At 35.3% G+C, this 18,516-nt stretch overlaps 1 protein-coding gene across 1 annotated transcript in view; it reads right to left on the reverse strand.

Moving 5' to 3' along the window:
- LOC121389336 (putative phosphoenolpyruvate synthase) overlaps window positions 1–18,516 on the reverse strand; it is a 71,245-nt gene that overhangs the window by 10,610 nt on the left and 42,119 nt on the right. Inside the window, exons 27-32 of the mRNA XM_041520932.1 lie at window positions 17,352–17,436; window positions 9,571–9,625; window positions 5,767–5,862; window positions 4,700–4,759; window positions 3,526–3,626; window positions 2,240–2,303 (exon numbers count right to left, since the gene is read on the reverse strand). Of these exons, the coding sequence (XP_041376866.1) occupies window positions 2,240–2,303; window positions 3,526–3,626; window positions 4,700–4,759; window positions 5,767–5,862; window positions 9,571–9,625; window positions 17,352–17,436 (461 nt within the window). The remainder of the gene's footprint in view (window positions 1–2,239; window positions 2,304–3,525; window positions 3,627–4,699; window positions 4,760–5,766; window positions 5,863–9,570; window positions 9,626–17,351; window positions 17,437–18,516) is intronic.

Consider the following 18,516-nt stretch of genomic DNA (forward strand, 5'->3'; position numbering starts at 1 on the left):
CATACATTGCAATGTTCTGAAAAATACACATCTCAGTAAGCCAGCAATAAGTATATCCAGCACTATATATATTATTTTTCAATTCAAAATAAAATACCATTGTCAAAGTGGCTACACAACAAGTCAAAATAATTAACAATGTTTTGTCCATGCATTAACCTACGTACTGAAATGATACACGGAGTGTTTTCTTAGTTAATTGGTCTATGCTGTTAGTTGCTTCTACCTGTGATTCTTGATTGGCAGGTGTGTATTTGATTAGTAACCAGACAAGCCAATTAATTGACGCTGTCTAGACACAAAAATACATACCAGTATTGTGGAATATTACCTGTCGCCCCTAAAATGGTAATGGACATGGTTTATTACTGTAAATAGTTCTGTAAATCTATTGATTAAGTAGACTTTTCCATCTAAAACCACAGAACTGACCAATGGCGTAGTCCCAAAGAAAAGAAAATTATCACTTGGGTATCGTAGGTTGTCGTTTTTTGCTCCAACATAGCATATCAATGGGCCTAATAGTGTACATTTTTCCTTTGGATTATTTAACAGAGAAAAAATACTATAACCCCATTTTGTTCCGTCAGTGCAACTTGAAATATATTTAGTTAAATAGTTTATTATATTATTACGTCATTTATGCTGTTTTACAAGTCAGGTTGATCAAAGAGAAGCGCCTTGTCGAAAATTACTGCTTTTGTTTACACTGTACATACAGGAGATGGTCAGGAGCTGACGTCACTTCGCCCCAAGCTATCCCACTGGATGTCACATAAACGAAACAAAATGGCTGCCCCCAGTTAGCAGGAATAATCATGTTTTTTTATTAACTCTAAAATTACACGTTTTTCATTTGCTAAAATGTCAGTATGTGTTGGTGGTCCGGGTATGCATCTTTCCAACACATACGGCTCTTGTTTGAGTTGACCCTACCTTTAACAATACCACAAGAGCACATTTATTGATTGATTGATTTATTTATTTATCGTGGGTTAGTGGATAATAAAAATTTGCTAATTTTTGACACATAGTCTTAGTGGAAGGGAGCAGCAAGGGATCTTTTATGTGCACTTTCCCACAGACAGGACAGCACATTTTATGACCTTTGGTATACCAGTCAGAGGGACATTGGTTAGAACAGAAAAATAAAACAATCAGAGAATGGGTCCACTGAGGTGATTCAGTTTTACAACACAAGCACCTCATTCAAGTGTTCTATTTATAGAGCTACACAAGCACCTCGGTCAAGTGTTCTATTTATAGAGCTACACAAGCACCTCAGTCGGGTGCTCTATTTATAGAGCTACACAAGCACCTCAGTCGGGTGCTCTATTTATAGAGCTACACAAGCACCTCAGTCGGGTGCTCTATTTATAGAGCTACACAAGCACCTCAGTCAAGTGCTCTATTTATAGAGCTACACAAGCACCTCAGTCGGGTGCTCTATTTATAGAGCTACACAAGCACCTCAGTCGAGTGTTCTATTTATAGAGCTACACAAGCACCTCAGTCAGGTGTTCTATTTATAGAGCTACACAAGCACCTCAGTCGAGTGCTCTATTTATAGAGCTAGATCCCATGAAGTTAAAGTGATATTTGATGAAAACTCATATTTTTACTATTTTAGCTACAAAAGTTAAACTTTGTTTTTGTTTAACGACACCACTACAGCACATTGATTTATTAATCATCGGCTATTGGATGTCAAACATATGGTCATTATGACGCTTTCACAGAGAGGAAAATCGCTACAATATTTCCATTAGTAGCAAGGGATCTTTTATATGCACCATCTCACAGACAGGATAGCACATACCAGTAGTGGTGCACTGGCTGGAACGAGAAATAGCCCAATGGGCCCACCGATGGGGATTGATCCCAAACCGACCGTGCATCAAGCGAACACTTTACCACTGGGCTATGTTTCACCTCATTTTATCTACAGTAAAAATATAGGAATGGGCATTAAATAAGCTGCCTTTTAATTATTTATTTATGTCTCCAATACCCTTAAGGAATAAATCTATTTTATAAATATTAATAGTTTTAAAAAGTCTTAAAAATTAAACCTTTGCATATTCTCTTTTGCCAAATGCAACTCTGGCATATCTATGGTAAAAATTTAGGAATGGAAATTAAATAAGCTGCCTTTTAATTATTTATATCTCCAATACCCATAAGGAATATATTTATTTTATAAAGTACTAAAACTTTTTAAAAGTCTTAAAAATTAAACCTTTGCATATTCTCTTTCTCCAACTGCAGCTCTGGCCCTTGGTAGCACAAACTTGAGAATCCATCTTAAAAATAAAAGGGTTTTTAGTTTTAATATAATGACGATACATGTATAGCTCATGACACCTTGCAGTTTTCAAATATCCATCATAAGCATACAAGATGATGATGTAAATCCTCAAATTAAAGTAGTGATATTCAGGCAAAATTAACTGGGCTGAAACAATGAATACATTTCATCTTATTTTCGTGCTAATATTCAATTAAGGTTCAAGCACGCTGTCCTGGGCACACACCTCAGCTATCTGGGCTGTCTGTCCAGGACAGTGGGTTAGTTTTTAGTTGTTAGTGGTTAGTGAAAGAGAAGAGGGTGTAGTGGTCTTACCCATCGAGTTGTTAAAACTCGCTCTGGGTGAGAGCCAGTACCGGGCTGCAAACCCAGTACCTACCAGCCTTATGTCTGATGGCATAACTACGACACCACCCAGGCTGGTATTAAAATGAATAAATGTTGTTATCCAGATTTTGTCATTTTCGTTATAATTCAGGTAAAAATCAGCCTGCCCCCTTACAGAAATGGGAGCCTGTATGCCTATGATATCCATTAAAAAGTATAAATAGTTAGACTATTTGGACTGTATTTATTTTGAAAACAATAAACTAGATTAGTGCTATATCTCATCTTCTGACTTCATGAAGCAGTGCTGTCAAGTCTCATGCATTCGGCGTCTTGTCACGCTCTCATACCGGTACATGATTTTCTCATGTATTTTAAACATTATAGCAAAAAAAATATTATACATATATATATTTTTGTTGTTCATTCGATCGATCTCGACGACCGACAAACAAGCCTGCGACTGCCGTCCAACCAGGTTAAGCATCATAATTGATTAAAATCATATACGTGTGTAATAGGTGTCCACATTGTTTATTGGTCAGAATCTCGAACCTTGACCAATTGTCAGCGCACTTATTTCCTGCGCCGGTTTATTCAGATTCACGATGAAAGGACAAAATCTCACTCCTTGTGAAAGTTTCAACTTGAGAGCTCTGATGAAGTGAAACAAATATCAAACCGATAGTCTGAATATACTCAACATATCACACTTTGATCTACCAGTGAAACACTTTTACTACTGTGGTACTGAAAAATGTCTACTTCATTATTAAGAAATCCATCAAAATAAAATGTAATAATGCAATTAATGCAATTAATGAATGTAATGATTATCTTTTGCACGTTATTTTGTAAAAGAATAAAAATAAAATGATTTTAGTCCTTACTTCCCAGTGGTCGTTATGGGAACCTGCATCTGCGAAATCACTTCTTGAACAGTCAGTACTTCCTTTTGTTTCACACAGTACGACTTTGATTTGATTATTGCCTGGAAAACAAAGTTTAAGTTTATTTTGCTTAACGACACCACCAGAGCACACTGATTTATTAATCATCAGCTATTGGATGTCAAACATTTGTTGATTTTGACTCTTAGGTCTTCAGAGAAAACTTGCTACATTTTCCATTAGCAGAAAGGGATCTGTTATATGCACTTTCCCACAGACAGGACAGCACATACCATAAACTTTGATATAGCAGGTGTGAAGCACTGGTTGTGATGGGGCAAAAACCAATCAGAGAATGTATCCACAGAGGAGGTTTGATCCTATGATGCAAGCACCTGAGTTCAGAGCTCTATGAAATGAGCTAGATCCCACCTGTAAAATTAAAATTTGTAAAGATGGCAACTCAGACATGTTGGAATGGGAAAAGCCCTTGATGGGTCTATCAAGTGTGGACAATCCTACAGTCCTTCCCACTTTAGGTGAGAACTCTACCACTGAACTGCATCTCAACCGTACACAAGGAAGGAAATGTTTTATTTAACGACACACTCAACACATTTGATTGATGGTTATCGTATATGGCGTAGGACATATGGTTAAGGACCACACAGATATATTGAGAGATGAAACCCGCTGTCACCACTTCATGGGCTACTCTTTTCGATTATCAGCAAGGGGTCTTTTATATGCACCATCCCCACAGACAGGATAACACATATAATATAACAGTCTTGGTGCACTGGCTGGAGCGAGAAATAGCCCAATGGGCCCACTGACGGGGATCGCAGACCATAAACAAATGCATGAAACAAAATCATTGACAGAATAAAAAAGCAAAATGTAAATCCAAAATCAACACAGACAGACATATTGATGCATGGACACAATACATTTTATGTTGTTAGCCTGACAGACAGACAGAATGGACAGACAGGCAGGGCAGGGCAGGGCAGGGCAGGGCAGGGCAGGGCAGGGCAGGGCAGGGCAGGGCAGGGCAGAGAGGCAGACAGACAGACAGCAGACCAGACAGACAGCAGACCAGACAGACCAGACAGAAAGACAGACAGACAGACATGCAGATAGAAGGACACAGTAAAATTCCTCAGTCTCTCACCTTAAGAACACTCATCAGTTTGGCAGGATTTGTTTCCCACGATTCTTCTCGCATTTCCATCTACAATATTAACAGAGAGCAACTGTTACAGTTGAAAGTGTCTATACAGTATACTCATTCCATAAGAAACACATTTGCATACCAAACACCAACTAGTTGTATGTGATTTATGTCCTATGCTAGAAGTAGAGTATTTATGATCATAGAGCTTGGTGCATGTACAGACATTTCCTTTCAGTTCCTACGCTAATGCTGATGCATAGCTTCTGTACTCTGACTTCAGTGGACTTGGTTTGAGTTTGGAGTTTTCCTTCTCCTAGGAGAGTTTCCTTACTAGGATTCTGAGCCTCTCCAGCCCAGTTTTCAGTTTGGAGTTTGCTTCTCCTAGACAGTTGTCTTTCTTGACCCACGTCCTCTCTCTGTCTGGTCCATATTAGTCTAGTCTCTACCCTTTGACCAGTTCAGCTTGAGTGACCCTACCAGGAGCTGATGCTCCAGCTGGCATAGCTCTCCGAGTCATTGAGACATACAAGCTACCTCACCACATAAAGGAATGGACCATGAGATAAAGAAGTAGAGTACTGAAAATTAAGCGTTATCCAGTTATAGCAAATAAGTAGTATTGCTAATGAATTACATGTCCCCTACCAGGCACAACAATTTTTCTATCTCCTATAACTCTTTGAAAAAAAGAGTAAATCACCATGAAAGTCAAACTTGATCTGTAACAGTAAATGATAAATAAAATATCTTGAGGTATTGCGAAAACAAAAGTCCATAAAACACCTTTTCATACCTATAACTCTCTCAAAAACAGATAAATTGCCATAAAGGTCAAATTTGATATGTAACAGTAAATAATAAAGCTATACCCAAAATTTCAGTTCAGTCAATATCTTGGGGCATTGACCAAGGACCTTAACTGAAAAATTAGTAAATCATTATGAAAGTCAAACTTTACTTGTAACAGTACATGATAAAGCTATAGACCAAATTTCACTAAATATCTCGAGGCATTAACGTTTTAATCAGTGGGACAGAAAATATATAAAGAGACATTTTCTTACCTCTCTGATGCACCTGTGTCCATGCTTCTCGAAGAAGGAGGTTGTCTTCTTCTGGAGAGATTTATTTTTATCCGATATCAGCAGATCAGCACATTCCTGAAACAAAGAAGTGAAAAGGAATATATGTAACAGAAAAATCAACCTCCACTGAGAGGATTCGAACTACAGACTCTCAGTACGAGAGTCCAGTGCTCTACCAACTGAGCTAATAGGGAAATTCCCACTAGCTACTGCCAGTAGGAGTACTTTATACCAACACTACTACATATACCCCCCCCCCCCCCCCCTAAGTAAAGCTATGTCCCGGAGCTGTGGGCCAGGGGCAGTTGATCTGTTATGGGTCCTGACTGGTTATAGTTGTATTCTTGTGTTAAGAACACACCCAGTCCCTACGTCGGCTCCATATATATGTTTAAAGCAGCAAGGGATCTTCTATATGCACTTTTAATTCTGACACAAAAAGATCCTGGAACACCAAACAGATTTTTAATAAAATAGATGTTGTATTATTACCCCAGTGTCACTCATAACAGGGAAAATATATTCCATATTTTCTCAGTGAGAAATATTCTGCATCGGTCTAACGAACAATACTATTGGACAATTTGATGCTTACAAACCATTGACATTATTGTCGGTACTAAATATGACGTCATCGCGATTTGGCAAACACACAAAATGACGTCATGTAGTTTAAAAGGTTTGCGTTTACCGCTCTCTTTTTCTGGTGGTTAATTTATAACAAAATGTAATTTTAATGCAATGCATTATAGATTTTGTAGCAGAATAAAAAGAACTTTTGTTTTTGAAAATTATCTATGAACGAGATTAAATTACAAAGCTATAGCAATTCTAAGAACAGTGCGTAAAGTGGTTTACATAATTTCTATACAGGTTGGCTTTCGCTAAAGCTCATGACAACTGAAAATTATTTCACTCGGGACATAAATTTGATAATAACTGGTAACTCGTTTATTATCCTCTGTTTATTACTCAATGACATATGGTTAAACATATCGTGGTATAATTAAATTTGATAATAACTGGTAACTCGTTTATTATCCTCTGTTTATTACTCAATGACATATGGTTAAACATATCGTGGTATAATTAAATTTGATAATAACTGGTAACTCGTTTATTATCCTCTGTTTATTACTCAATGACATATGGTTAAACATATCGTGGTATAATTAAATTTGATAATAACTGGTAACTCGTTTATTATCCTCTGTTTATTACTCAATGACATATGGTTAAACATATCGTGGTATAATTAAATTTGATAATAACTGGTAACATTATCCTCTGTTTACTCAATGACATATGGTTAAACATATCGTGGTATAATTAAATTTGATAATAACTGGTAACTCGTTTATTATCCTCTGTTTATTACTCAATGACATATGGTTAAACATATCGTGGTATAATTAAATTTCCATTATATTCATTACAACATAACGTCATCCCATTGGTCCAGACATAGCAACGAGAGTTTGTTCATTTCTCGATGAACGTAAAAGTTACATCATCAGAGAATGTCATCTCTGATGACGTCATTTTATATATGGGCTGGTAGGTACTGGGTTCACAGCCCGGTACTGGCTCCCACCCAGAGCGAGTTTTAACGACTCAGTGGGTAGGTGTAAGACCACTACACCCTCTTCTCTCTCATTAACCACTAACAACTAACCCACTGTCCTGGACAGACAGCCCAAATAGCAGAGGTGTGTGTCCAGGATAGCGTGCTTGAACCTTAATTGGATGTAAGCACGAAAATAAGTTTAAATGAAAAATGAAATATGGGCAAGTTGTCTTATTGAGTATTTATGTTTATAAACCAAAAATATCTTTGTTAGCTCTTTTATACAAACTGGAATAAATAGAAATAAAAAACCAATGGGGGTAGGGGCAGTTATGTGCTATTTGATTTTTCACAGGGGTGGGGATTGGGACATAACAGAAATAACAGACAAGTTTGAAGCAGTACCCAGTAATACATCCCTACTAGATAGCCTATGACATTAAATAACAAACTACAGAACATGGATTGGATGGTGGGGATTTTTTTTTTTCTTTCAGGAACGTTTTTCCCAAATAAAAATTGAGAGCTTTTTTTTTTATATCATAGAGCTATAGGTAATAAATAGCATCTTTATTAGTTTCAATTTAATTTTTCTTTGCTTTTTTTTTATTTGACCCTTGTCAATTCCCCACCCCAAACAATTTCATAATTTGTGCCATGTTGTTGCGGTTGATTTCAGCGTTGTGTTAAATGCTTGCTGTGATTTCTGCTTACAAAATTTAAATACTGCATGTTCATTTCCGGCGATCGCGATCTGCATGGGTACGAAATAAACAAAGACAAAGGAATAAACAAAAACTGCAGTTAGGTATTCATTGATGCGAATAACTATTGTTTTTCTACAAATTTACATCAAGATTTACTTTTGCGTAATCGTATTGTTTAATGTCCGCAACGATGTCTCTTGACACGCATTGACGGTCTGTTTTTATTACTTTGGTTCAAAGATTTTACAAAGTAAAAATAACAAGCTACATATCTTCCAGACATTGCTGTCATACATGCTGAATGCATGCCGTTAAAATTAATAACCGTGATTATTAAAATACGCAAACATCATAAGGCCTACGCTGTATTCTGCATGACACCGTTTCTCGTTACCGGTCGCGAGATCGCTATTACGCTAATTGAATATTTGGTAGTATTATTATGTTTAAGGTGTCGGATAGATTATGTAACCGTTTGTTCACATCAGAAGACAGAAAATTGCTTAGCCAAAATTTTAGCCACTTGCAAATTTTATTAGCCATTTTTTGTAAAAATTAGCCAATGGCGAATTTGGCTACCAACAGCGCGAGCTCTGCCAAATAGCAGAGGTGTGTGTCCAGGATAGCGTGCTTGAACCTTAATTGGATGTAAGCACGAAAATAAGTTTAAATGAAAAATGAAATATGGGCAAGTTGTCTTATTGAGTATTATTGTTTATAAACCAAAAATATTTGTTTGTTATTTCTTTTATCTTCTGGGTATGAAGAAAAAAAATCATCCGCAAACTTATGTGCTATGCTGATTCACAGGTTGCTGATTAACATAACAGAAATAACAGACAATCCTTCAACATATCACAGTAATACATCCCACTAGATAGCCAAGTGGGCCGTAACACTTCGCGACATCATCGATTGGTGCACCACGATCTTGCAGGAACGTCAACCAAATGAGTTGAGTGATATAAATTAATATCGATTATAGGTAATAAATAGGATATTAAACTCGCTAACATTTCGTATCATGTTTATTTCTCTTGTGAAATAATTGTCATTGTCACTCGCTAAAGTTTGTGACAAGTGAAAATTATTTCATTCCGGCCATAAACATGATATGAAATGGAAGTTTGTTTAATATTCTATATATCCTTGCATTGATGTATTATGATTCTACTGTTGATGATACGATATATATACAACACCCTTGTTTGTGTATCATTCATGTTTTGACCTTGTATATATTCCTATTTTAATTCTGTATGTATTTACTAACATCAACTGAGATGAACTTATTGACAACCTATTTCCATCAAGGTAACACAGTGAAGTGGAGAGAGAATATTATGTAACTGCTGTTTATTTTTATTTTCTAAAATTATTAATCTTATTGTATATATTTTTTTGTTAACCAACCACAATTCTCGTTAGTAAATACAAAATGTCATAATGTCAGAAATCACAAAATGTATGACAATACAACAGATTATAGCATCTGAAAAAACTACTCACCGAATCTGACAAGTTCAGAAAAGTATTTTCAAGTCCTTCATTAACAATTTCTGGACTAAAATCTAGGATCACAGTACCATATTACAAGACTGTGTCAATTATTTAATAACTTGTACTTGCATGGCCATAGGTACATCTAAAATCTAGGATCACAGTACCATTTACAAGACTGTGTCAATTATTTAATAACTTGTACTTGCATGGCCATAGGTACATCTAAAATCTAGGATCACAGTACCATATTACAAGACTGTGTCAATTATTTAATAACTTGTACTTGCATGGCCATAGGTACATCTAAAATCTAGGATCACAGTACCATTCACAAGACTGTCAATTATTTAATAACTTGTACTTGCATGGCCATAGGTACATCTAAAATCTAGGATCACAGTACCATATTACAAGACTGTGTCAATTATTTAATAACTTGTACTTGCATGGCCATAGGTACATCTAAAATCTAGGATCACAGTACTATTCACAAGACTGTGTCAATTATTTAATAACTTGTACTTGCATGGCCATAGGTACATCTAAAATCTAGGATCACAGTACCATATTACAAGACTGTGTCAATTATTTAATAACTTGTACTTGCATGGCCATAGGTACATCTAAAATCTAGGATCACAGTACCATATTACAAGACTGTGTCAATTATTTAATAACTTGTACTTGCATGGCCATAGGTACATCTAAAATCTAGGATCACAGTACCATATTACAAGACTGTGTCAATTATTTAATAACTTGTACTTGCATGGCCATAGGTACATCTAAAATCTAGGATCACAGTACCATATTACAAGACTGTGTCAATTATTTAATAACTTGTACTTGCATGGCCATAGGTACATCTAAAATCTAGGATCACAGTACCATATTACAAGACTGTGTCAATTATTTAATAACTTGTACTTGCATGGCCATAGGTACATCTAAAATCTAGGATCACAGTACCATATTACAAGACTGTGTCAATTATTTAATAACTTGTACTTGCATGGCCATAGGTACATCTAAAATCTAGGATCACAGTACCATATTACAAGACTGTGTCAATTATTTAATAACTTGTACTTGCATGGCCATAGGTACATCTAAAATCTAGGATCACAGTACCATATTACAAGACTGTGTCAATTATTTAATAACTTGTACTTGCATGGCCATAGGTACATCTAAAATCTAGGATCACAGTACCATATTACAAGACTGTGTCAATTATTTAATAACTTGTACTTGCATGGCCATAGGTACATCTAAAATCTAGGATCACAGTACCATATTACAAGACTGTGTCAATTATTTAATAACTTGTACTTGCATGGCCATAGGTACATCTAAAATCTAGGATCACAGTACTATTCACAAGACTGTGTCAATTATTTAATAACTTGTACTTGCATGGCCATAGGTACATCTAAAATCTAGGATCACAGTACCATATTACAAGACTGTGTCAATTATTTAATAACTTGTACTTGCATGGCCATAGGTACATCTAAAATCTAGGATCACAGTACTATTCACAAGACTGTGTCAATTATTTAATAACTTGTACTTGCATGGCCATAGGTACATCTAAAATCTAGGATCACAGTACCATATTACAAGACTGTGTCAATTATTTAATAACTTGTACTTGCATGGCCATAGGTACATCTAAAATCTAGGATCACAGTACTATTCACAAGACTGTGTCAATTATTTAATAACTTGTACTTGCATGGCCATAGGTACATCTAAAATCTAGGATCACAGTACCATATTACAAGACTGTGTCAATTATTTAATAACTTGTACTTGCATGGCCATAGGTACATCTAAAATCTAGGATCACAGTACTATTCACAAGACTGTGTCAATTATTTAATAACTTGTACTTGCATGGCCATAGGTACATCTAAAATCTAGGATCACAGTACCATATTACAAGACTGTGTCAATTATTTAATAACTTGTACTTGCATGGCCATAGGTACATCTAAAATCTAGGATCACAGTACCATATTACAAGACTGTGTCAATTATTTAATAACTTGTACTTGCATGGCCATAGGTACATCTAAAATCTAGGATCACAGTACCATATTACAAGACTGTGTCAATTATTTAATAACTTGTACTTGCATGGCCATAGGTACATCTAAAATCTAGGATCACAGTACCATATTACAAGACTGTGTCAATTATTTAATAACTTGTACTTGCATGGCCATAGGTACATCTAAAATCTAGGATCACAGTACTATTCACAAGACTGTGTCAATTATTTAATAACTTGTACTTGCATGGCCATAGGTACATCTAAAATCTAGGATCACAGTACCATATTACAAGACTGTGTCAATTATTTAATAACTTGTACTTGCATGGCCATAGGTACATCTAAAATCTAGGATCACAGTACTATTCACAAGACTGTGTCAATTATTTAATAACTTGTACTTGCATGGCCATAGGTACATCTAAAATCTAGGATCACAGTACCATATTACAAGACTGTGTCAATTATTTAATAACTTGTACTTGCATGGCCATAGGTACATCTAAAATCTAGGATCACAGTACTATTCACAAGACTGTGTCAATTATTTAATAACTTGTACTTGCATGGCCATAGGTACATCTAAAATCTAGGATCACAGTACCATATTACAAGACTGTGTCAATTATTTAATAACTTGTACTTGCATGGCCATAGGTACATCTAAAATCTAGGATCACAGTACCATATTACAAGACTGTGTCAATTATTTAATAACTTGTACTTGCATGGCCATAGGTACATCTAAAATCTAGGATCACAGTACCATATTACAAGACTGTGTCAATTATTTAATAACTTGTACTTGCATGGCCATAGGTACATCTAAAATCTAGGATCACAGTACTATTCACAAGACTGTGTCAATTATTTAATAACTTGTACTTGCATGGCCATAGGTACATCTAAAATCTAGGATCACAGTACCATATTACAAGACTGTGTCAATTATTTAATAACTTGTACTTGCATGGCCATAGGTACATCTAAAATCTAGGATCACAGTACCATATTACAAGACTGTGTCAATTATTTAATAACTTGTACTTGCATGGCCATAGGTACATCTAAAATCTAGGATCACAGTACCATATTACAAGACTGTGTCAATTATTTAATAACTTGTACTTGCATGGCCATAGGTACATCTAAAATCTAGGATCACAGTACCATATTACAAGACTGTGTCAATTATTTAATAACTTGTACTTGCATGGCCATAGGTACATCTAAAATCTAGGATCACAGTACCATATTACAAGACTGTGTCAATTATTTAATAACTTGTACTTGCATGGCCATAGGTACATCTAAAATCTAGGATCACAGTACTATTTCACAAGACTGTGTCAATTATTTAATAACTTGTACTTGCATGGCCATAGGTACATCTAAAATCTAGGATCACAGTACCATATTACAAGACTGTGTCAATTATTTAATAACTTGTACTTGCATGGCCATAGGTACATCTAAAATCTAGGATCACAGTACCATATTACAAGACTGTGTCAATTATTTAATAACTTGTACTTGCATGGCCATAGGTACATCTAAAATCTAGGATCACAGTACCATATTACAAGACTGTGTCAATTATTTAATAACTTGTACTTGCATGGCCATAGGTACATCTAAAATCTAGGATCACAGTACCATATTACAAGACTGTGTCAATTATTTAATAACTTGTACTTGCATGGCCATAGGTACATCTAAAATCTAGGATCACAGTACTATTTCACAAGACTGTGTCAATTATTTAATAACTTGTACTTGCATGGCCATAGGTACATCTAAAATCTAGGATCACAGTACCATATTACAAGACTGTGTCAATTATTTAATAACTTGTACTTGCATGGCCATAGGTACATCTAAAATCTAGGATCACAGTACCATATTACAAGACTGTGTCAATTATTTAATAACTTGTACTTGCATGGCCATAGGTACATCTAAAATCTAGGATCACAGTACCATATTACAAGACTGTGTCAATTATTTAATAACTTGTACTTGCATGGCCATAGGTACATCTAAAATCTAGGATCACAGTACTATTTCACAAGACTGTGTCAATTATTTAATAACTTGTACTTGCATGGCCATAGGTACATCTAAAATCTAGGATCACAGTACCATATCACAAGACTGTGTCAATTATTTAATAACTTGTACTTGCATGGCCATAGGTACATCTAAAATCTAGGATCACAGTACCATATTACAAGACTGTGTCAATTATTTAATAACTTGTACTTGCATGGCCATAGGTACATCTAAAATCTAGGATCACAGTACCATATTACAAGACTGTGTCAATTATTTAATAACTTGTACTTGCATGGCCATAGGTACATCTAAAATCTAGGATCACAGTACTATTCACAAGACTGTGTCAATTATTTAATAACTTGTACTTGCATGGCCATAGGTACATCTAAAATCTAGGATCACAGTACCATATTACAAGACTGTGTCAATTATTTAATAACTTGTACTTGCATGGCCATAGGTACATCTAAAATCTAGGATCACAGTACCATATTACAAGACTGTGTCAATTATTTAATAACTTGTACTTGCATGGCCATAGGTACATCTAAAATCTAGGATCACAGTACTATTCACAAGACTGTGTCAATTATTTAATAACTTGTACTTGCATGGCCATAGGTACATCTAAAATCTAGGATCACAGTACCATATTACAAGACTGTGTCAATTATTTAATAACTTGTACTTGCATGGCCATAGGTACATCTAAAATCTAGGATCACAGTACCATATTACAAGACTGTGTCAATTATTTAATAACTTGTACTTGCATGGCCATAGGTACATCTAAAATCTAGGATCACAGTACCATATTACAAGACTGTGTCAATTATTTAATAACTTGTACTTGCATGGCCATAGGTACATCTAAAATCTAGGATCACAGTACTATTTCACAAGACTGTGTCAATTATTTAATAACTTGTACTTGCATGGCCATAGGTACATCTAAAATCTAGGATCACAGTACCATATTACAAGACTGTGTCAATTATTTAATAACTTGTACTTGCATGGCCATAGGTACATCTAAAATCTAGGATCACAGTACCATATTACAAGACTGTGTCAATTATTTAATAACTTGTACTTGCATGGCCATAGGTACATCTAAAATCTAGGATCACAGTACCATATTACAAGACTGTGTCAATTATTTAATAACTTGTACTTGCATGGCCATAGGTACATCTAAAATCTAGGATCACAGTACCATATTACAAGACTGTGTCAATTATTTAATAACTTGTACTTGCATGGCCATAGGTACATCTAAAATCTAGGATCACAGTACCATTCACAAGACTGTCAATTATTTAATAACTTGTACTTGCATGGCCATAGGTACATCTAAAATCTAGGATCACAGTACCATATTACAAGACTGTGTCAATTATTTAATAACTTGTACTTGCATGGCCATAGGTACATCTAAAATCTAGGATCACAGTACCATATTACAAGACTGTGTCAATTATTTAATAACTTGTACTTGCATGGCCATAGGTACATCTAAAATCTAGGATCACAGTACCATATTACAAGACTGTGTCAATTATTTAATAACTTGTACTTGCATGGCCATAGGTACATCTAAAATCTAGGATCACAGTACCATATTACAAGACTGTGTCAATTATTTAATAACTTGTACTTGCATGGCCATAGGTACATCTAAAATCTAGGATCACAGTACCATATTACAAGACTGTGTCAATTATTTAATAACTTGTACTTGCATGGCCATAGGTACATCTAAAATCTAGGATCACAGTACCATATTACAAGACTGTGTCAATTATTTAATAACTTGTACTTGCATGGCCATAGGTACATCTAAAATCTAGGATCACAGTACCATATTACAAGACTGTGTCAATTATTTAATAACTTGTACTTGCATGGCCATAGGTACATCTAAAATCTAGGATCACAGTACCATATTACAAGACTGTGTCAATTATTTAATAACTTGTACTTGCATGGCCATAGGTACATCTAAAATCTAGGATCACAGTACCATATTACAAGACTGTGTCAATTATTTAATAACTTGTACTTGCATGGCCATAGGTACATCTAAAATCTAGGATCACAGTACTATTCACAAGACTGTGTCAATTATTTAATAACTTGTACTTGCATGGCCATAGGTACATCTAAAATCTAGGATCACAGTACCATATCACAAGACTGTGTCAATTATTTAATAACTTGTACTTGCATGGCCATAGGTACATCTAAAATCTAGGATCACAGTACCATATTACAAGACTGTGTCAATTATTTAATAACTTGTACTTGCATGGCCATAGGTACATCTAAAATCTAGGATCACAGTACTATTCACAAGACTGTGTCAATTATTTAATAACTTGTACTTGCATGGCCATAGGTACATCTAAAATCTAGGATCACAGTACTATTCACAAGACTGTGTCAATTATTTAATAACTTGTACTTGCATGGCCATAGGTACATCTAAAATCTAGGATCACAGTACCATATTACAAGACTGTGTCAATTATTTAATAACTTGTACTTGCATGGCCATAGGTACATCTAAAATCTAGGATCACAGTACTATTTCACAAGACTGTGTCAATTATTTAATAACTTGTACTTGCATGGCCATAGGTACATCTAAAATCTAGGATCACAGTACCATATTACAAGACTGTGTCAATTATTTAATAACTTGTACTTGCATGGCCATAGGTACATCTAAAATCTAGGATCACAGTACCATATTACAAGACTGTGTCAATTATTTAATAACTTGTACTTGCATGGCCATAGGTACATCTAAAATCTAGGATCACAGTACCATATTACAAGACTGTGTCAATTATTTAATAACTTGTACTTGCATGGCCATAGGTACATCTAAAATCTAGGATCACAGTACCATATTACAAGACTGTGTCAATTATTTAATAACTTGTACTTGCATGGCCATAGGTACATCTAAAATCTAGGATCACAGTACTATTCACAAGACTGTGTCAATTATTTAATAACTTGTACTTGCATGGCCATAGGTACATCTAAAATCTAGGATCACAGTACCATATTACAAGACTGTGTCAATTATTTAATAACTTGTACTTGCATGGCCATAGGTACATCTAAAATCTAGGATCACAGTACCATATTACAAGACTGTGTCAATTATTTAATAACTTGTACTTGCATGGCCATAGGTACATCTAAAATCTAGGATCACAGTACCATATTACAAGACTGTGTCAATTATTTAATAACTTGTACTTGCATGGCCATAGGTACATCTAAAATCTAGGATCACAGTACCATATTACAAGACAGTGAATTATTTAATTGCCATAGGTGTCTGGGCTCCCTTTTATAGGGAGGGGGATAGCAGACTTTTAGCCTTAATTAAACAAAAATGTTCGAATGTGGAGCATTTATTCATATTAGCATTACTGCCAAAACACTATATAGGGTTATATTTTTACATTACAACTAATATTGTGGGTAGAATGATGGAAATTTAAAAGATTTTAGGCTGGCAAGCTCATTTTTCCTGAATATGTCTATCTTTTTTGCTCGAATTTGAGGACTAGCTCTAGCCCCGGGGGGCAGTCACCAACACCCCCCCCCCCCAACCCTTTCTCATACGTTTATGTTATTTCCTGGTACCTGCATGGCATTGGGTACATCAGCACTGTAAACGTTGGGACACTTAGAGAGTAGCAGGGCAACGTCTCCATACATCTCCATGGTCCAATCTGAACAAAACACAGCACAACACATGAAAACCATCTTCAACTAAACACAGCACAACACATGAAAACCATCTTCAACTAAACACAGCACAACACATGAAAACCATCTTCAACTAAACACAGCACAACACATGAAAACCATCTTCAACTAAACACAGCACAACACATGAAAACCATCTTCAACTAAAGATTCAGAGAACTACAACTTGAGGGAAAATTAGCAAAGAACAATGACACACATTGTTTTCAGATCTGGAATTCTTAGAAAATCTGCTTTTTGATAAAACCTCCTGCTTTTTCAACACACATCCACATCTTCCACTTTTTCAACACACATTTCCCACTTTTTCAACACTCATTCCCTGCTTTTTCAACACATATCTCCTGCATTTTCAACACACACCTCCTGCTTTTTCAACACACACCTCCTGCTTTCTCAATACATGTCTCTTGCTTTTTCAATATACACCTCCCACTTTTTCAACTCATTCCCTGCTTTTTCAACACACATCTCCCATTTTTTCAACACACATCTCCTGCTTTTTCAACACTCATTCCCTGCTTTTTCAACACACATCTTCTGCTTTTTTAACACACATCTCCTGCTTTTTCAACATACATCTCCTGCTTTTTCAACACACATCTCCTGCTTTTTCAACACTCATTCCCTGCTTTTTCAACACATATCTCCTGCTTTTTCAACACACATCTCCCGCTTTTTTAACACATATCTCCTGCTTTTTCAACACATATTCCCTACTTTTTCAAAACATATCTCCTGCTTTTTCAACACACACCTGCTTTTTCAACACATATCTTCTGCTTTTTCAACACACATCTCCCACTTTTTCAACATTTATTCCCTGCTTTTTCAACACATATCTCCTGCTTTCTCAACACACATCTCCTGTTTTTTCAACACACATCTCCTACTTTTTCAACACACATCTCCTGCTTTTTCAACACTCATCTCCTGCTTTCACTTGACTAAAGGCTGACAGGTCTAAATGACATATATTTTTATATTACATTAAAAAGCAAATAAAAACATAACTGTGGTTAATACATGTTTTAAAACTTAAT

This window comes from Gigantopelta aegis, chromosome 14, assembly GCF_016097555.1.
Source record: "Gigantopelta aegis isolate Gae_Host chromosome 14, Gae_host_genome, whole genome shotgun sequence".
NCBI classification, from domain to species: domain Eukaryota; kingdom Metazoa; phylum Mollusca; class Gastropoda; order Neomphalida; family Peltospiridae; genus Gigantopelta; species Gigantopelta aegis.